The following is a 21920-nucleotide window of genomic DNA, read 5'->3' on the forward strand; positions in this document are numbered from 1 at the left end:
TGTGAAGCAGAGTGATGCCAACATCATAGATTCATTTGCCTCACCGGTTGAGGTTACCGTGAAGATTCAACTTCTCAAATTCTTCCATCACCAGAGGAGTGATATTATCATCCCATTTCACCCCCCGCCCCCCAGCAAAATGCTCAGAGAGACAGTATAGTTTTACCTGCTTCATCTTTATTCCAGGTCCTGCAGGGAGAGAATGATCACCCACGTGTACAGAGATGAGAGTTCTCAGTCTCTCTCAAACAGCAGTTTCTTAATGCATTATATAGTCATTTTCAAGGAGGAGTAACTAGATAAGGCAAAACACGTATTGATTGGGTGACCATTATAATCAGTGAGTGTCAATAGTAAAGATTAAGCCATCTGTTGTTACACAATGAATAACTGACTTCACATAATGTATACTTTCCACCTTGTTAACTGACCTTACATACTGAATGCTTCCAGTATTATTAAATGGTTCCACATAATGAATGCTTTTCCATCTTGTAAACCGATTACTCTTGCCTCCAGCTCCCCATTGTTAACTGCAAATTCTTATCTGATCTGTGTCATGCTCAGCTGAACATCGTTTCACAAAACCCAAAATTTAACTCTTTCCCTACACACATCCTCAATATCTCATGAGAGAGTAGTCCCATAGTCTGGTAACACTGTGGTGATTTTACTGTTGTTGATTTGTGGGATGTGGGTGTCTCTGGTGGGGCAGTTAACCTTGAGGAAGTGGTGGTGAGCTGCCTTCTTGAACTGCTGCAGTCCATTTGCTGCAGATAGATCCACAAAGCTGTTAGGGATGGAGTTCCAGGATTTTGGCCCAGTGACACTAAAGGACGACACTATATTTCCAAGTCAGAACATTAAGTGGCTTGAAGGGGAGCTTTTAGATGATGGCTTTGTTCTTCTAATATAGTAGTGGTTGTTAACTTGGAAATGTTGTCTAAGAAACCTTGGTAAGTTTATGGAGTGCTTCTTATTGATGGTATATGCTAATGCTACTGAGCATCAGTGGTGAAGGGAGCGAATGGCACCACATCCACAAAGTCAATTGGGCTGCTTTGAAGTTGGCTTCAAGCTTCTTCAGTGTCGTTGGAGCTGCAGTCACCCAGGCAGATGGGAACTACTCCATCACTCTCCTGAATTGTGCTTTGTACATGCTGGGAGAGGCTTTGGAGAGTCTAGAAGTGGGTCCCTCACTATAGGACTCATAGCCTCTGACTTACTCTTGTATGCACACCATTTATATGACTAGTACATTTTAGGTTCTGGTCAATGATAACCCCCGAAGGATATTGTTAGTGGGGTCAATAGTTAAATCCTCTCTCATACAGTCATAGAGTTGTACAGCATGGAAATAGACCCTTCAGTCCAATTCATCCATGTCAACCAGATAACTTAAATTAATCTAAATCCATTTGCCAGCCTTTGGCCCATATCCCTTAAACCCTTCTTATTCACATACCCATCCAAGTGTGCCTTTTAAATGTTGTAATAGTACCAGCCTCCTCCATTTCCATACATACCACCCAGTGTGTTTAAAAAGTTGCTCCTTGGGTCCTTTTTATGTTTTGCCCCTCTCACTTTAAACCTATACCCTCAAGTTTTGGACTCCCCTACCCTGGGCAAAAGACCTTGGCTATTCACCCTATCCATGCCCCTCATGAATTTATAAAGCCTGAAGTGTCCTAATCAATGTCTTGTACAGCTGCAACATGACATCCTAACCCTTATACTCAATGCACTGGCCAATAAACACAAGTGTACCAAATGCCACCTTCTCTACCCAGTATACCTGTGACTCTACCTTCAAGGATCTATAAACCTGCACAACAAAGATCTCTTTGTTCAGCAACACTCCCTAGGATGTTACCATTGAGCATATAAATCCTGCCCTGATTTGCCCTATCACAATGCAATACCTCACATTTATTTAAATTAAACACCATCTGCCAATCCAAAGTCGTTCAGCCCATCTGATCAAGGTCCCATTGATTTCTGAGATAACCTCTTGACTGTCCACTACACCACCAATTTTGGTGTCATCTGCAAACTGACTAACCATTCCTCCTATTCACATTCCAATCATTTACATAAATGAGAAAAAAGCAGTGGACCCAGGACTAATCCTACAGCACACTGCCGATCATAGGCTTCTAGTCCAAAATACAACTGTTCTCCACAACCCTCTATCTATTATCTTCAAGCCAATTTTGCATCCAAATGGCTAGCTCCCATGCAATCTAACCTTGTTAACCAGTCCACCATGTGGAATCTTGTTGAACACTTTGCTGAAGTCCATACAGACAACTTACATCATTCTGCCTTCATCAGTCCTCTTTGTTACTTCTTAAAAGAATCAAATCAAGTTAGTGTGGCACAATTTCCCACGCACAAAGCCATATTGCCTATCCCTAATCAGTCCTTGCCTTTCCAAATACATGTAAATCCTGTCCCTCAGAATCCCCTCCCAACAACTTAGCCACTGCTGACATGAACCCCACTGGTCCATAGTTCCCTGGCTTTTCCTTACCACTTTCCTTAAATAATGGCACCATATCAGCCACCCTCCAGTTTTCCAGTACCTCACCCGTGGCTTTCAATGATATAAGTATTTCATCAAGGGGCCCAGCAATCACCACCCCAGCTTCCCATGAAGTTCTGGGATGCACCTGCTCAGGTCCCAGAGATTTATCCACCTTTGTGCATTCTAAGACTTCCAGCACCACCTCTGTAATATGGACATTTTTCAAGATATCACCGTTTAATTGATGTAAGTTCTCTAGCTTCTGTAGTAAATACTGATGCAAAATACTTATTTAGTATCTCGCCTGTCTCCTACATTTCCACACATTAGATGGCCTTGTTGAGCTTAAAGAGGCCCTACTCTCTCCCTCATTACTCTTTTGCCTTTTAATATATTTGTAGAATCTCTGGATTCCCCTATTTATCAAAGCTATCCTTCGTCCCCTTTTTGCTCTCCTGATTTTCCTTTTGAGTATACTCCTACTGCCCTTTTACTCCTCGAGGGGATTCATTCGACCTCCGCTGTCTATACTTGCCATATGCCTCCTTTTTCTTGGCCAGAGCCCCAGTTTCTGGTCATTGTGTTTCCTACACCTAACAGTCTTACCCTTCACACTGGTAGGAACATATTATCTTGTTGGATATGGTCATTATGCCACTTGTGAGGCATGAATGTTACTTGCCACCTGTCAGCTTAAATCTGGACATTGACCAGATATTGCTGCATTGAGACATTGGCTGCTTCAGTATCTGAGGAGTCGTGAATGATGCAAAACATTGTGTAAGTATCAGCAAATGTCCCACTTCTGATATCATTGGTCATTGATGAAGCAACTGAAGATGGTTGGCTCTCGGTTACTATCTTGAGATATCCCTACAGTGATTCCTCGAGCTCAGATGACCGGTCTCCAACAACCACAACCATTTTCCTTTGTGCTAGGTGAACTAGTGAAGAAATTTTGCTCTGATACCCTTTGAAGCTAGTTTTGCAGGATTCCTACACATAAGATGCAACCTTCACCTTGAGGGGAATCCCTCTCACTTCTGCTTTGGAATTCAGTTTTGTCCATGTTTGAACCAATGCTGACATGTGACCCTGGCGGAACCCAGTGATAAGGTTATTGTGAAGGAAGTGCTGCTTGATCTCACAGTTGATGTTCCCTTCCATGAATGATAATTGAGATAAACTGGTAGACCAGTAATTGGTTCAGCTGGAATTTACCCCTTTTTTGTGTACAGGATGTCTCTGGACAATTTTTCCACATTTCCTGTTTGTTGTCTGTGTTTTCGCTATATTGGAACAAGTTTTGGTGGACTTAAAAGGGGGAAAAGAAAAGTGGCAAAACAAAAATATTTTAAGAATTTTGCTCAGGGAAATACTGGGGAGGATGTTTTTCCTGCTAGCGAACTCCAGGACTAGGAGTTTCAGCCTCAAAATAAGTTTGGCTATCCATGAATAAAATTAGACCCTCTCTATTCAAAAATTTATGTATTTTTGGAATGCTCAGTTCCATTTCACTGTTATTGAGTGTTCATGCAATGTATAATAGATGTTTTTGATCAAGGATATGAGAGAGTTATTATGAAGATATGAGTTTACTGTATCTTCAATAAAGTTAAAAGCTAGCAGAACTACCTGACAGCACCAAGTGTCCTGAAGAAGATACCTTTTGATCCAGCAGCTAGGGTTTTTGCCTGGAGACAAAAACAAATTTGCATGCGACCAATCAGCTTACATTATGCTTTGGGGGCATAAGACCGGGATAAATTGAACCGCTCGAGGATAACTGCCAAAAGACCACCAGATGTCGGCTGCTAGTCAGAACTTGTCTAGAGAAGGAGTTTGCACAGAGAAAAACATCAACACTGACCTGGGCAGCAAATCTATAGAGAAAGATATAATGAGAAGATTCAACAGCTAGCTGGTTTCGAAATTTGAATTTTTTGGTAAATTTTAATCGGAGGGTTTTATTGGACGAGTACTATAGAAGGGAAATTAAAAGATCGGTTAGAGAAAGGAGTTGTAAATAGCTGTTAGTTAATTATTCTCTTATACTTTAAAAAATAAAGTTGTTAATTTTTACTTTAAATAGTTCTTGGCCCCTCGAATGTTCACAGATTACTGCATGGGATAAATCTTTCCTGTGTTGCTGGTTTAAATTAAGCAGGGGGATTTACCCCTGTTGTAACAGGACAAGAAAGTGGATTTGAAGTGGAAGATCAACAATGATGTTGAATGTTGGTGTAGGTCCAAAGAGCAGTACATTCTACTCCTCCTTTTTGTCCTGTTCAGCATACTAACCTCTAATCTGTTAAATATATTATAAGCAATCCATAATGAGTATTGTTTACTTTGGCAAAAGCTTAATATTGGGTCTGAAATTCCTTGAACTGCTGAATACTTCTAAGAAAAAACAATAAACATTTTCATTTTTCACAGACCAGAGACTGGATCTATGCAAACTAAGCCCAAATGACAATGATACTGTAAGGGGACAGATAGTAGGTATGTATAAACATTTTTGTTTTGAAGTGTATAAACAATTATTGGAATATTTTTAACATTGATGTAAAATTGGATATCCTATTATTCCATTTTGTCTGTTTCATGATGTTGGATCATGTGATTGAAATTTGTGTGCAAGATTGCTGGAGAGTGATCTTTTAATCTCACTTGGTGAAATGAATCATGAAATAGACCAGCAAAACATGTATTTTCATCTGTAGGAAATCGTTTGAGGGCAAATCAGACTTGAATACTTTTCAACAATTAAAATTATTATAGAAGGTTGAGGCGTGATATTTGCCAAGAAGTTGCAGAACAAGGAGACATAATTGCACAATTGCAGCTAGGCCATTTAGAAAGCAAGTAAAATTGAGAACACTGTCAACACTAAGGGTCATTGGAATTTTGAATGTTGTACCCAAAACCTTTGTATTTCAGATCAGTTGAATCTTGCAAGATTTTGTTAGGTCAGGACATCAAGGGATATAACACAAAGACAAGACAAAGGAGTTGAGGTATAGATTACTGTAATCTAGTTGAGTTATAAAACCAGTTCAAGATGACTGAAAGGTCTTTTCCTCTGTGTTGTTTTCAGTTGAATGACATTTGACACAGGAAAAGTAGAAAAAGAGAAAGATAAACTATAATTGTATATTTAATGTATTCATCTAATTTATTTATATTCCTAATTACAAGGAAAATTGGTAAGAGGTGTATTGAGTGAACTGAATTTTCTTTATCTCTTAACAGTAAGCCTTCAATCTAGGGATCGGATAGGCAGTGGAGGTCCTGTTGTGGATTGCAGCCGTCTGTTTGACAATGATTTGCCAGATGGGTAAGAAAGTGCTGGTTGTATTATGGGTGATTAAGAACTTGAAGCAACTGTAAAATGTTGCATAATAGCACATTTGTTGTAGTGCAAGCTGATTATAACTTAAGTACTAGAGCACTTGATTCCATTTCATACTACTGGATATGGTTCCAATTAGAACATTTCAAGATATTTGTGAGGAGTGAGAAAATTCTACTCGAGTTATCTGGAAAATTCATCTTGAATCAATGGATTTATGCCTAGACACCAACTTCCCTCCCAGTTCTCAACTTCATTCCAACTTCCCTCCCAGTTTTCAACTTCATTCCAATTAGAGTTCCATTTTAAACTCCACTTTAAACTGCATTTCAAGCTTATTTTATCCTAGCTTTTCCAGTTTCTGTTGCAACAGGATCTTGTTCACCTTCTCTTCAACAAAATATAATTACTGTTATTATTCTAGCATTTTTCTTGCACAATTTATAAGCCAGTTTTATTGCTGAATTATTTTATCTAGGTGCCTTGCTTACTTCAGATAAGTCAGGACACAAAAGAATAGTTTGTAAACTACATCAAATAGATGGTTTGTGATTCTGCTGTTGTGCTGAGAAAATATAAGCCAGGGTATTCTGCTTTAATATTGGTACATAAACCACTGGAGCTGGTGTTAACTTGTTGATCTGATTTTTATGCTTCAGTAAAGTTTTGGTTAACTTATTTGAAAACTAAAATTACCCAAAAGCAGCAATGTTCTTTAACCTTTGACTAATGAAATAAAATTGTAGTTAGATTTCTAGTTGGAATTCAACTTGTCCACATTGATGACCTGTTGATATAATTACAATTTGTGTTTTGTTATTGATCATCATCAATATCACTGTGTTGTTGGCACATGTAGTAATGAATATAATGAAGAATCAGATGGCACTTATGCAAAATATAAGTAATTTTTTCTTGACTTGATACCCTGAATCAATTATGGATTGCTACTGAACATATTCTGAAACTAGAAAGACAAAAAAAATCACTAACAGGATTGACAGAAACGGAAGTGCATATAGGTCAAGTGAGTTTGAATAGAATGCCCTGAAATTTGAATTGAATACATTTGGACATTTGAAATCTGTGAAAAAGCATAACTAAAAATAGAAAAGGTATGATTGTAAAATTAGATTCTCTGAATGCCAAGTACTTCTCAAGATGTGCATGATTATTTTAAGGAAGGATGCAAGTTTATGATTTGTTTTCCCTGGATTTAATCAAAAACTAAGTACTAATAGCCAGCAGTTGATTGAAAAGAGACTGCATCTAATGACAAAAAGTATGTAGACTCTAAGGAAATCCTGCTTTCCCAGAGCAATGCGTTATTTTAATGATTGTGTAGTGATTGTAACAAGGTCAACCAGGTGGACTTCATAGAATGAGTTCCCTGATTGGGGCTGCTAATCTGGTTCGGTCTGGGAGCCCTGGCTGACCGGTAAAGACAGGAGTGTTAGAGCTTCTGTTCTGAGAACGGTGTGTGAGGAACTTGAATCAGTGTCAAGGACTTTCCACATGTAATTAAAGGGTGAATTGTGACGGGATATCTGCCTCTGTGGAGTTATTTCAGGTTAAACATAGTAAATGTAGAAAACTGAGGCTCCATAGAATTTGTCACTGTGGGACTGTTTCATTTTCACAATTTGTTTTAATATTCAATAGCTCCCCACATATTAAAAGGTAAAGTACAAGTCCTTAGCAGGAGTTTACTCCTATAAAGTAGTCTTATCATCTCGCTTGTTTTATGAAGCAAATTACTTCTAATTATTTCACCTCCATATACAAATCACAAATTAATTTATACAAATTGCCTTGAATATAAAGCTTCAGCTTTAGTAATTGCTTGGAAATCCCAGCCTTTTACTGATTTAAAAATCCCTTGTAGCCAATTCCTTAATAGTACTTGTTTAAGTATTGTTCAAGTTCACTTTTGAACTTTGGAAATACAGCCTTTGAGTCCCAGGCAACTTGGTTCTACCTTTGTGCTTAGCTGCTGAATTTGTTTTTTCATATTTTGTGTACCTTTACCAAACTCTGTTCTTGATGTTGTTGTCACAGTGAGTTCCAAACAAGCACTATTGATGTCTCTGGTGTGAGGCTATGATAATGAAGGGGAGGTTGATTTAAGTCACTTTTAAGCAACTTAATAGAACTATTAATTGAAATTTTATAGTGGCACTGAAACTTGGTGCTGCTTGTCTTTGCAGCCAGTTAATCTGTTTTGTTGGTGTAGGATATTTCCTTATTGTATGAATAGTTACATTTGGCATTTTACATTGACCTAAAGTGACAGAGACAATCTATAATATAATGTTTCATCCACAAATATCTCTGACAATGCAACTCCCCATCACTTTTGCACTAGTGAGTATCAGTTATGCATTTGTCTTGTAATGAAGCTTGGATCTCGTACTTCTTAAGAAAAGATCATTTGTGACGAATGGTTTATAATCACTCCATCTGACTAGGCTACATTCTGGCAACTAATGAATTTGTAACCAAGTTTTGGATTGTATTTTTTGATAACCATTTCTTAGTATTGAATTGTTTCCTTTATTGGTTTTGAACAAATTCCTGTGCCCATTTCCAGGAAATGTCACTTACTAGTCTTTGTTTTGGTTGATTAGCTGGGAAGAACGAAGAACTGCCTCAGGTCGAATACAGTATCTAAACCACATCACACGAACAACGCAGTGGGAGAGACCTACTCGGTAAGTGAAGAATAGTGGCAGTTTTCTTTCTACTACTGTTGAATCTGAGGTCTGTGCATAGTTAACAAAGATATTTGTGAATCTGAAATGACTGCTACTTGAAGGAAACTGGCAATTGGTTAACAGGGCATGCATATTTACTTCTGCTTTGAAAATCTCCTTACCCTCATGTAATCTCTCCTCTTTTTGAAAAGAATGTGCACTGTCCCATGGGTGGCCTTCCACATAATTCAACCCATCTGTGCTTTTCACTTTTCTTATTTCTTCCAGAACTTCAACCATTCTGAATCTAGATGATCTGTTTTAAGCTTGTTCCCTACAATTGACCGAGTATGGGTATTAAAAATGGGATGCTGTGCTGGCTGAAATGTGGGAAAGACAAAGTCTTTAATTAAAAATTCTACAATTGGATGTGTTGTTGTGCAAACAATTCTATAAAGTGAATGACAAATTAAAATGGTTTGAATGTAATGGGTAAGTGATTAATGTACAGAAAACACTGTCCAGTGTTCAATGAAGGACAATAAATGACCAATAATAATATAGTTTATGCTATTGTATTTTGCTTCCTAGTGACTTCTTTGTATATCAGATGTTTCTGCATTAGTAATTTTGTGGTGTCCCACCATGTATTTGGAATGTAGCATGATTATTGTGATAGAGTTAACTTGGATGGATGTAAGTTTGCTCGCTGAGCTGAAAGGTCCATTTCCAGATGTTTCGATACCTACTGGGTAACATCTTCAGTGGGCCTCAGTCTGGAAATGAACCATTCAGCTCAGTGAGCAAACCTATATCCAAAATCTTATTCTGAGCTACAAATCTTCTCAAAACTCGCTAAGTTAACTTGGATATTAGGAGCTGCTTTATTATTGCAATATCCTTTTATAGCTGAAATACAAAATCTGACATTTCAATTTGTAGCTTATTTTTGAGTCTATCTTATCTCCATTTTCTTTGAAATTTTACTTAAATTGTTTCTGCTTGCTCTGGCACCCATCCTTTATTTGGAGATTATGCTAAGTTCATGTTCAATTGGCTAAATACGTTCTCCAGACGTTTAATTTGGAGATTATCAAAAGACAAAAGACTATCGAACTACAAATGAGTGAGCGGTCTGATGGAGAATGGTAGAGAAAGTTTTGGCAATCCACGAGACTCTTATAAACAAGGAGCAGGCCATTTGGCCCTTTTGAGTCTATTCTTCCATTTTATAAGATCAAGGTTGATCTGGTTGTAAGTTCAAATCCGCATTCTCATATATCCTAATGCAGGTCGTTCTGCTATAACATGCGTTTCATTGATTCAAATTGCCTGTAACACGATTGACTAATTGTGGATGTTGTTTACATAATGCAAACTTTCTATGATTTTCTATGAGCAATCTTCTACAACATGATTTTCTACAGCGCGAGGTTGTAGAGGAACACAACTGTCACATTATAGCAGAGACCTGTGCCCTTTTACCCTCGGCTTACCAAGAATCTTTCTACCTCTGCCTTTAAAAATGTTCAAAGTCTCTCCCTGAAATGCAGTGCAAGCAGTTGCAAAAACATTTAACGTCCTGTGAGAAAAAAATGTTGTTTTGGTTTTAAATGGATGACCTTAATTTGAAGTACACTTTGCAGGAAAAAGAAACCTTTAAATTTGATTAAAATATAGCCTTCTGCAAGTTTAAAATGCAGCTAAGCCACACATCAGGATGAGATAGTGTAGTGGTAATGGTATGAATAATTCTGGCCTAATAACTGATAGTTATGAAAGCAGATAGAGGGTTTGTAATTTTGAAAATAAAATTCTGGTGTCAATAAAAGTGACCATGAAGCTATTGGATTTCCATACAAATAGGAACGAGGTTTCCTTTCATATGTTCTTTTCTGCTCTGACTGATTTATATACCTCCACTCAGACACCAACACGGTTGAATTCTAACTGCTTGTATGGCTCGCCATTTACCAAACTACAAGAAAGTACTTCTGACCACAGTTTTGTTACAATTTTTGTTTTGCATTCCCCATCCGTGAAAATATTGATTTTAGTTGAGTTAGACTCCAAGACTGCTTGTGTCACTCATTCTTCTCCTCTGTATCTAGTCAGTCTTCAGCCTTGGTTGCCTTAGTTAAGGCCAATTCAGACTTAAAATTGTATTATGCATCTGCTTTTCAGCAAGATTTTCAATGCAGTAGTTAAGCCTGGGATCCCATTTCTTTTTCAAACAACCCAGAATTCTGCTTACTCCAGAATATTGGTGTTTGATTAATTATCCTACTGCTGACTTGAAATTGAACCTGAATTTGTTAGCTATGCAGGTGGGGCAATTGATTTTATTAATGGAGTTAGTTGGAGATTTTTTTGAACTCAATTTTCCATTAACAGTGGTGTATATTAAATATGATCTTTAGAACATAGAACAGTACAGCACAGAACCGGCCCTTCAACCCACGATGTTGTGCTGACCATTGATCCTCATGTAAGATAAACCTAATATACGAACCCTCAAATTTCTGTGACCATATGCATGTCCAGCAGTCTCTTAAATATCCCCAATGACCTCGCTTCCACAACTGCTGCTGGCAGCGCATTCCATGTTCTCACAACTCTCTGTGTAAAGAACCCACCTCTGACATCACCTCTATACTTTCCACCAAACAGCTTAAAACTATGACCCCTCGTGTTAACAATTTCTGCCTTGGGAAAAGGTCTCTGGCTATCAACTCTATCTATGCCTCTCATTATCTTGTACACCTCAATTAGGTCCCCTCTCTTCCTTTTTTCCAATGAAAAAAGTCCAAGCTCAGTCAACCTCTCTTCGTAAGATAAGCCCTCCATTCCAGGCAGCATCCTGGTAAACCTCCTCTGAACCCTCTTCAAAGCATCCACATCTTTCCTATAATAGGGTGACCAGAACTGGACACAGTATTCCAAGTGTGGTCTAACCAAAGTTTTATAGAGCTGCAACAAGATCTCTTAAACTCAATCCCCCTGTTAATGAAAGCCAGAACACCATATGCTTTCTTAACAACCCTGTCCACCTGGGTGGCAATTTTAAGGGATCTATGTACCTGCACACCAAGATCCCGCTATTCCTCCATACTGTCAAGAATCCTGTCTTTAATCCTGTACTTAACTTTCAAGTTCGAGCTTCCAAAATATATCACTTTGCATTTATCCAGGTTGAACTTCATCTGCCACCTCCATGCCCATTCTGCATCCTGTCAATGTCACGCTGCAGCCTACAAGAGTCCTCTATACTGTCAATGACCTCCAACCTTTGTGTCATCTGCAAACTTGCTAACCCATCCTTCAATCTCCTCATCCAAGTTAGTAATAAAACTTACAAAGAGTAGAGGCCCAAGAACAGAGCCCTGTGGAACACCACTCACCACTGACTGCCAGGCAGAATATTTTCCTTCCACTACCACTCGCTGTCTTCTGTCAACCAGCCAATTCTGTATCCAGCATGAATTTTTCTAAATTTCCTGTATCCCATTCCTCCTGACCTTCTGAACGAGCCAACCATGGGGAACCTTATCAAATGCCTAACTGAAGTCCATATACACTACATCCACCGCTTGACCTTCATCAACTTGTCTAGTAACATCCTCAAAGAACTCAATAAGATTTGTGAGGCATGACCTGCCCCTCACAAACCCGTTCTGACTGCCTTTAATCAAGCCATGTTCTTCCAGATGGTCATTAAATCCTATCCCTCCGAATCCTTTCTAACACCTTGCAGACGACAGACGTGAGACTGACTGACTGGTCTGTAATTGCTGGGGATTTCCCTACTTCCTTTCTTGAAGAGAGGAATTACATTTGCCTCCCTCCAGTCCTCCGGTACGACTCCGGTGGAGAGCGAGGGTGCAAAGATCTTTGCAAGCGGCGAAGCAATCACATTTCTCGCTTCCCAAAGCAGCCGAGGACAAATCTGGTCTGGCCCTGGCCCTGTCAATCTTAATGTTTGTCAAAATGTTCAGCACATCAGCTTCCTCAATCTCTATCTGTTCCAGCATGCTTACCTGCTCCTCAATGGTTTTATTCACTACAAGGTCCTTTTCTTTAGTAAAAAAATCATTTAGGGCTTCCCCTACCTCCTCAGACTCTATACATAAGTTCCCTATGCTATCCCTGATCAGCCCCACTCTTTCTTTGATCATTCTCTTATTCCTCACATACGTGTAAAATGCCTTTGGATTCTCCCTAGTCCTTCCTGCCAAGCCTTTTTCGTGCCCACTCCTGGATCTCCTCAGACTATTTTTGAGCTCCTTCCTCGCCTGCCTGTAATCCTCTAGAGCTGAGCAAGACCCTTGCTTCCCCCACCTTCCGAAAGCTGCCTTCTTTCTTTTGACAAGAAGCTCCTCCGCTCTCATCATCCAAGGTTCCTTTATCTTATCCCTTCTTGCCTGTCTCAGAGGAACACATTTATGCATCACTTGCAACAACTAATCCTTAAACAGTCTTCACATGTCTATAGTGCCCACTCCATGGAACAATTGCTCCCAGTTGATGCTTCCCAACTCACATCTAATAGTATTATAGTTTCCTTTTCCCCAAATAAATATCCTCCCATTGTGTCTGCTTCTCTCCTTCTCCATCGCTATGTAGAATGTGAGGCAGTTGTGGTCACTATCACCAAAATGGTCTCCCATTGCAAGATCTGACGCCTGCCCTGGCTCATTGACGAGCACCAAATCCAAAATGTCCTCTACCCTCGTCGGCCTGTCAACGTACTGAGTTAGGAAACCCTCCTGAACACACCTTACAAAAACAGCTCCTTGCAAACCATCTGTTCGAAGGAGGTTCCAATCAATATTGGGAAAGTTAAAGTCACCCATTACAGCAACCCTTGAAATGGCTTCTTCAATCTCCCTGCTGCTATTGGGGGAGCCTGTAGTAAACCCCTAACAAGGTGACTGCTCCCTTACTGTTCCTAATTTCCATCCATGTGACTCAGTAGTCACATAATGAGTCAATAAAATATGTTTATTAGGTTCCTCCCATCTCTCAAGATGTAGTTTACGAAAATGTTTATTATGACTGGAATTTTGAGGCAGATACATTTAATTGCTGTGCACTATTGAGGTGAAATGAATTGGAAATTGTTGGGTAGTGGAGCTTGACATTGTTTTAACAATGGAAATGCAAACCATTTTTCAAGCCCCTTGTAAGAGTCAAAATTAATGTATTTGTTATCATAGCATTACGTGCGTAGATTCAGCAACAAAAATTGTATCATACAATGTAGCGTGCTTTCACAAAATCCCAGATAAAGGAAGAAATCATGACATCAGCAGACACTGAGACCACAGTCTCCTTCATAAATTCCACTATATCTGACTCCTTCCTGCAGTACAACTTGATGGATATGAGTCATGTGAACAAATAAGCCAGTCTTTCTGTTTCAGTTGCTTCCTTAACGACGAGAGGAGGGGCAGGTCTGAGATTTTCAGCTGATTAACATTTCAATCATTCCTTGCATAAAGATAGTCTTTGTTTCAATCTGTCAGTTACAAATATTATACTAAAATGACTTAATGAAAATTGGATATTTATCTTATTTCAGCAATTTTCTTTAGCTAGCTTTCCTGACATTGAGGATATTTGCACTATGAAAGTGATTTTCAACCACAGGAGCCCCTAAAATTTCTATTTGACACTAAGTTAGTGGATTTTAGATATCATGGCAGTGAACATTCGGTAAATCAATACCCCAACCACAAATAATGACTTCTAGAAAATGCATTTGTACGTATTTCAGCTTATGGTAGGATCCAACTTGTCTGATACTGTCGACAGTTCAAATATCTTGTGATTTTTACACATAGACTCAAATTAAGATTGGCAATTTGTCAAGGTGCCAAAGATCAATTCAGTAATAATCAGCATTGTAAACAGATGACGAAAAGGGAGAATGCTCAGGGTATGAGGTATTGGGGCATACAGAGAGCAGTTGTCTAACTGGCTATTAGATGATGAACTACAACAACCAAAGTTGACTCCCTTTAACTTATGTTTATTTGACCTCTCTGTAATCTTTCAGTTGCTTAGACTTTTGTATTTTGCTTCAGTGGCCATCATGGCTGAGATACAGAACTCTAAATAATGAACGCTATGAATCCACTATTTAAAACAAAAAGCTTGAAAATGCAATTAACAACATTGTATTAAAAGTTACAGTATAGATTAACAAAAACTGTCAATGGAGTTTCACTCACATTGGAGCCGATGAATCTATCAGTAGGAGAAGAATTTGATAAATGGTATCTTGGAAGGTTTGGTTGTGGTATGAAGATGAGGAGGAACACAGGTTCAGGTTGTGAGATCCAGAATACAGAATACATGAAAATAAGTTTACCATTACAAGGAGAACTGAATAGGCAAAGAACAGTCAGAGGATTGTCTGGAAGGTCAAGTGGAAGGAGGTTACAGAAATAATTTGATGCTAGGCATAGATATATTTGCAAACGAGGTGAAGGAATTTGCACATGGCATGTTGAAGAATAGCGTTCCGGAATAGAGTGGTGCTGGAAAAGCACAGCAGTTCAGGCAGCATCCGAGGAGCAGGAAAATCGCGTTTCGGGCAAAAGCTCTTCATCAGGGCTGTTGAAGAATAGGAAGCAGGTCAGGTTAATGAGGTATTTCTCTGAAATTATCGAGGGTGATGGATTTTTTCCACTAATTGGAGTCTACCATACTTGTAGTTTGAGAGATTTATTAGAACCACTTGGAAGAGTTTTTTTTAAGTAATGTAAGCATGATGGGACTAATAGGAATGTGTTGGAGGGTGAATTTGAAGAAATTGATTGAAATTATTGGATGAGGATTTCATTGACAGCATAACTGACATTATGACACTTTCTTATGACACTCTACTTGGTCACAGGCCAGCCTCTGAATATGCTAGTCCTGGCAGGCCACTGAGTTGCATAGTGGATGAGAATACACCAATTACACCAGCTAATGGTGCTTCATGTGGACAAACCCCTGACCCACGGATGGCAGAAAGGAGAGTGAGGTCACAAAGACACCGAAACTATATGAGTCGGACACATTTGCACCTCCCACCAGATCTCCCGGAAGGTTATGGTAAGTCACTTAATTTACTTTATTGAGAGAAACCTATCTATTGTAACCTTAGTAAAATATAGTAAAGTATTCAAAAGGCAGTTGTTACCTGCTATGATATCAACAAAGTTCAACTAAAATTATAACATTTGGTGTCAGGATACTGTTAAGTTTATTTTTTCTTGATTGGAGTGGGGTCTGATATGTGTGGAGAGCTCAGAATTTGAGTACGAAATTAAATTTTACATAGATTCTCACTTCCCAGTCCTCATTACCAAACTATTTGACAAGCTTATACATTTTATGATGTCTCTGTATTGTGCATGGACTGTTAGATCATCAAATGGGCTAATCAGTGATGTCTTTCTAGGTCTTATTCATTTTCTTCTTCAAATAATTTACTCAATCATTTGTAAGCTGAAATAGTGGTATTGTGAAGCATTCCATGTTCTAGTTACTTTTTGTTGGAAAGGTGTCAGTCTAACATTCAGAACATCCATTCCAAATAAGAGTCTTGGACTCAAAACATTAACTCTGTTTCTGTCTACACAGTTGCTGCCGGAGTTGCTAAGTTTCTCCAGCACTTTTTGTTCTTATTTCAGATTTCCAGCATCTTCAGTATTTTGCTTTCATTGAACATTTGTTTATTGTTATTCATTCTCCTCCTCCATTCCCTTATTCCAAGGTTACTTTTTGGCTTTGTATTCAATTATTCATTTACACTTACAGTTCAACTAATGTTTTGATTTCACTTTTTCCATCCTTTTTCTTCACGTACTACTCTATGAGAAGAAATGCTGGAGGTACAACTGAACTCTATTGCTACTCAAATTACACAGTTGGGCATTTTCATGGTAATTAGGAATGCTATCAAACCTACCTTTGGATCAAACTGTTGACTTGAAATGAATATCTTCAGCATTATGTTGTGTAAGCTACAGAATTATCCATGTCGAAACGTGAAGCATACCAAAAAGAAAGGAAGTTCACAGCATTACAATTTAAAGGAACTGAGAGAATAGTTAAGCTTTTGTAAGGCAGCAAATTTGTATGAATAAACTGGTAGGTCAAAATGTATTTAAAATAAACATGAAGGGTATCTAAATTATTTTCATTATCTTGGACCAATTACTTATGTGCTTTGAGCTGCTTTGGCATATACAAAAGTTTGAATTGATGTCTGTGTTAAATATTATTAACCCAAGAGTACCAAATACTAAAATATCTTTGTTTGTAGATTTTGATTCGGTTTCTCAACCATTGAGGAAGGTAAATTGAGAATAGATCTTTCAAAGACTTCTGGTCAGTGAAAGTAAAACAATGAAATAAAATCAGAAAATGCCCATAATTCAGATGAACAGTTAAACTGTTGTAGCTTAACTCCAACAATAGTTAAGTTACTGGAGTTTCACAGGTTTCACATTTTAAGGCTTGAGACACATGTGGACTACATAAAGCACTACTTTTTGATAGCCCTTTCTCTAAAGGATGCTATTGCTCAGCACCATACTTCAATGGCTCAAGGAAAAAGTCCACTATCATCACCTTGGGGTAATTAGGAATGAACACTAAATGCTGTCTTGCCATACTGTCTGTATCTGGACTGAGTTTAATCAGATCTAAGATCAAACCTAAACTCTACAGTCTTGCCACATCCAGTCAGGAATGGTGGTGGGCAATTAAGCAACTCACTAGGGGAAGAGGAGGCACCACAAATATCCACTTCCTCAATGATAGAAGAGCTGAGCACAACAGTGCAAAAGGTAGGCTGAAGCATTCACAACAATCTTCAGCCAGAAGTGCCGAGTGAATGATCCATCCATGCCTTTTCCAGTGATCCCTAGTATTATAGAAACCAGTTCCGATTCACGTGAAATCAAGAATTGATGCACTGGATAGTGTAGGGATATAGGGTCTGACAACTTTCTGGCAATCGCACTGAAGCCGTCTGGTCCAGAATTTGCCACTCCTGTAGCAAACTCTTCCAGTAGTTACAACCCTGACATCTACCTAACAATATGGAAAATTGCGCAGGTATGTCCTGTACACTAAAAGCAGGTCAAATCCCCCATAGCCAATTACTGCTCCATGAGTCTACTCTTGATCATAAGTAAAGTGATGGAAGGTATGATCAGCAGTGCTATCAAGTAGCATCTGCTCAGCAATAACTGCTCAGTGATGCCCAGTTTGGGTTCCGCAGGACCTATCAGCTCCTGACTTCATTACAGCCTTGGTTCAAACATGGACAAAACAGCTGAATTACAGAGGAGAGGTGAGAATAACAATGCTTGTGAACAATGCATCCGACAGAGTGTTGCATCAAGGAGCCCTAACAAATTATCCGCTGGCTGGAATCATGGTTGGCACGTAGGAAGATGCTCATGGTTGTTGGAGGTCAGTCAGCTCAGTTCCAGGGCATCTCTGCAGGAGTTCCTCAGGGTAGTATCCTAGGCCCAACCATCGTCTGCTTTATCAATGATCTTCCTTCAGAAGGTCAGAACTGAGGGTGTTTGTCAATGATTGCACAATGTTCAGCCCCATTTGTGACTGAGGCACAAATGCAACAAAATCTGGACAATATCCAGGCTTAAAAATGTGTTGCTGGAAAAGCGCAGCAGGTCAGGCAGCATCAAAGGAGCAGGAGAATCGACGTTTCTGGCATAAGCCCTTCTTCAGGAATGCTTGAAGAAGGGCTTATGCCCGAAATGTCAAGTCTCCTGCTCCTTTGATGCTGCCTGATCTGCTGCGCTTTTCCAGCAACACATTTTTCAGCTCTGATCTCCAGCATTTGCAGTCCTCACTTTATGCTAATATCCAGGCTTAGGCTGACAAGTGGCAAATACCATTTGTGCCATACAAATGTCAGGCTATGACCATCACCATTAAGAAACAATCTAACTGCACAAAGAGACCTTGAGATTTAGGTTCATAGTTCCTTGAAAACAGAGTCGCGGGTAGACAGAGTAGTGAAGAAGGCATTTGGTATGCTTGCATTTATTGGTCACTGCGTTGAGTATAGGAGTTGGGAGGTCATGGTACTGCTGTACAGGACATTATTTGGGTAACTTGTGGAATACTGTGTTCAATCCTAGCCTCCTTGCTATAGGAAAAATGTTAAATTTGGAAGGATGCGGAAAAGATTTACAAGGATGTTACTGAGGTTGGAGAGTGTGAGCCACAGGGAGAGGCTGAATGGGCTGGGACTGTTTTCCCTGGAGCTTGAGGGGTGACATTATAGAGATTTATAAAATTATGAAGGGCATGGATAGGGTGAATAGTCAAGGTTGTTTCCCCAGGGTAGAGGAGTCCAAAACTAGAGGGCAGAGGTTTAAGGTGAGAGGGAAAAGATTTAAAAAGAATCTAAGGGACAATCTTTTCTTGCAGAGGGTGGCGTGTGTGTATGGAATGAGCTGCCAGAGGAAGTGGTGGAGATTGGTACAATTAGAATATTTCAAAAGCATTTGGATGGATATATAAAGAGGAAGAGTTTACAAGGACATGGGCCAAACTTTGGCAAATGGGACTAGATTAATTTAGGATATCTAGTTAGCATGGACGAGTTGGAGAGAAGGGTTTGTTTCCGTGCTGCACAACTCTGACTCTATATGTACCACCCCTTGGCATTCAGTGGTGTTACTATCATTGAATCCCGCATTACCAATGTGCTTGGGGTTATCATTGACCAGAGACTGAACTGGACCTGCCACGTAAACACAGTGGCTACAAGAGTAGGTCAGAGGCTAGGACTATGGTGGCAAGGAACTCTCCTCCTGACTCCCGAAAGCTTGACCTTCATCTATAAGGCACAAGTCAGTGTGATGGAGTACTCCCCGTTTGCCTACATAAGTGCAGCTTGGCACCATCAAGGGCAAAGCAGCACAACATCCGCAAGCGTTCTTTCCCTCCACCACTGACAATCGGAAGCTGTAGTGTATACTATCTGCAAGATGCACTGCAGAAATTTGCTAAAGCTCCTCAGACAGCACCTTCCAAACCCAATTAGAACAGTTAGGATATCACCACCAGCAAGTCTCCACCTTTTTTGTTGCTTAGCCAAAATCTTTTGAGGCTTGCAGTGAGAAAGTAGTGGGAATAAAATCGTAGTCCATTATCAAACACAGTAGTCCATTTATATTGGCCACTTAGGAAAACTCCTGTGATCTTTGTTGCAAATAGGTCAGTGAAATTGCTGTATTTCGGGACTGATGAAAGCAAATCAGATCATGGGATCTGCTCTTGAGTCTCCCTTAAAACATATTTGGGTTACAGAATTCAAGGAAATCACAAACCGTTCTGGGAAGGAGCTGCAAGATGTTGACACTTGGAGACAACGGGCACATCATCTGTGTTTAAACTGGTTGGTCTGGTGGTCTCCAATGTCCCACGAATGCACTGAGAAGGGTAAACAGTTATGCTTTAAGCTGTCCATTTACTTGGAGAATAAAAGAGAGTTGTTGTCTTGATATTCCAATTAGCATTTCTACCTGGATATGAGGCACATGTAATTCATGTTGCCTTGGAGGTGGGTTTTGAAATGGAGAGAGTCCTTATAAAAGCATTCAAGGAGTAGGAGAATCGATGTTTCGGGCATCATCAGATTCCTGATGAAAGGCTTATGCCCGAAACATCAATTCTCCTCCTTTGATGCTGCCTCACCTACTGTGCTTTTTTAGCACTATTCTCTAGGAATAGGGCCAGTCAAAGACAGAAGTGGTAGGTTGTGTGTGGACCCTATGGAGATCGGAGAGGTGCTAAACAAATATTTCTCATCTGTTTTCACTGAGGAAATGGATAATATTGGAGAGGAAAAAATCTTCGAGTAAAAAATGAGGTCTGCAGATGCTGGAGATCACAGCTGAAAATGTGTTGCTGGTCAAAGCACAGCAGGCCAGGCAGCATCTCAGAAACATTCCCTGTTCCTGAGATGCTGCCTGGCCTGCTGTGCTTTGACCAGCAACACATTTTCAATATTGGAGAGGAGATGACTCAGATATGGGCTACTAGACTAGAAAGGATTGAGGTTACTAGGGAGGAGGTATTACCAATTCTAGAAGGTGTGAAAGTAGATAAGTCCCGTGGGCCAGATGGAATTTATCAGAGGATTCTCTGGGAAGCTAGGAAGGAGATGGTGGGGCCTTTGGCCTTGATCTTTGAGTTGTCATTTTCTACAGGTTTAATACCAGCAGACTGGAAGATTCCACATTTGTTGTGCCCTTGTTCAAGTAGGGCAGTAAGGTGACCCAAGTAACTAAAGACTAGTGAGCCTTACGTCAGTTGCAGGAAAAGTTTTGGAAAGTGAAAGGATTTATAATCATCTAGCAAGCAACAATTTGATTGCAGATAGTCAACATGGTTTTGTCAAGGTCAGGTCATGTCTCACAAACCTCATTGAGTTTTTTTGAGAAGGTGACCAAGCATGTGGATGAGGGTTGATGTGGTGTACATGGACTTCAGTAAAGCCTTTGATAAGTTTCCATATGGTAGGCTTTTGGAGAAAATGCAGAGGTATGGGATTGAGGGTAATTTAGCAGTTTGGCTTAGAAACTGGCTTTCTGTAAGAAGGCAGCAAGTGGTGGTTGATAAAATATTCAGCCTGAAGTCTGGTTACTAATGGTGTGTCACAAGGATCTGTTTTGGGACCACTGCTGTTTGTCATTTTTATAAATGACTTGGACGCAGACATAGGTGGATGCATTAATAAGTTTGCAGATGACACTAAAGTCAGTGGAATGGTGGACAATGTGGAAGAATGTTGCAGGTTGCAGGGGGACTTGGAAAAACTGTAGAATTGGGCTGAGAGGTGGCAAATGGAGTTCAGTGCAGCTAAATATGAGGCGATTCACTTTGGGAAGAATAACAGGAAGGCAGAATACTGGGTCAATGGAAAGATTCTTGCTAGTGGGATCTTAATGTCCATGTACACAGATTCCTCTTAGTTGCCACTCAGGTTGATAGTGCTGTTAAGAAGGCATATGCAGTGTGTTAGGTTTTATTGGTAGAGGGTTTGAGTTTTGGATCCATAATGTCATGCTGCAACTGTACAAAATGCTAGTGCGGTCTCACTTGGATTATTGTGTACAGTTCTGGTCGCCCATTACAGGAAGGATGTGGAAGCATTGGAAAAGGTACAGAGGAGATTTACCAGGATGTTGCCTGGTCTGGAGGAAGGTCTTATGAGGAAAGGCTGAGGGACTTGAGTCTGTACTCATTGCAGAGAAGGAGGCTAAGAGGGGATGTAACAGAGACGTATAAGATGATCAGA

General features: G+C 39.6%; 1 protein-coding gene across 3 annotated transcripts in view; it reads left to right on the forward strand.

The window, feature by feature from the left end:
- Positions 1–21920, forward strand: part of smurf2 (SMAD specific E3 ubiquitin protein ligase 2) — a 295636-nt gene that overhangs the window by 186842 nt on the left and 86874 nt on the right. For all 3 annotated transcript variants that reach the window (XM_060844755.1, XM_060844757.1, XM_060844756.1), the window contains 4 exons: positions 4967–5032; positions 5783–5867; positions 8510–8593; positions 15477–15679. In XM_060844755.1, the coding sequence (XP_060700738.1) occupies positions 4967–5032; positions 5783–5867; positions 8510–8593; positions 15477–15679 (438 nt within the window). The remainder of the gene's footprint in view (positions 1–4966; positions 5033–5782; positions 5868–8509; positions 8594–15476; positions 15680–21920) is intronic.

This window comes from Hemiscyllium ocellatum, chromosome 25 (genome assembly GCF_020745735.1).
Source record: "Hemiscyllium ocellatum isolate sHemOce1 chromosome 25, sHemOce1.pat.X.cur, whole genome shotgun sequence".
In the NCBI taxonomy this organism is placed as follows: Eukaryota; Metazoa; Chordata; class Chondrichthyes; order Orectolobiformes; family Hemiscylliidae; genus Hemiscyllium; species Hemiscyllium ocellatum.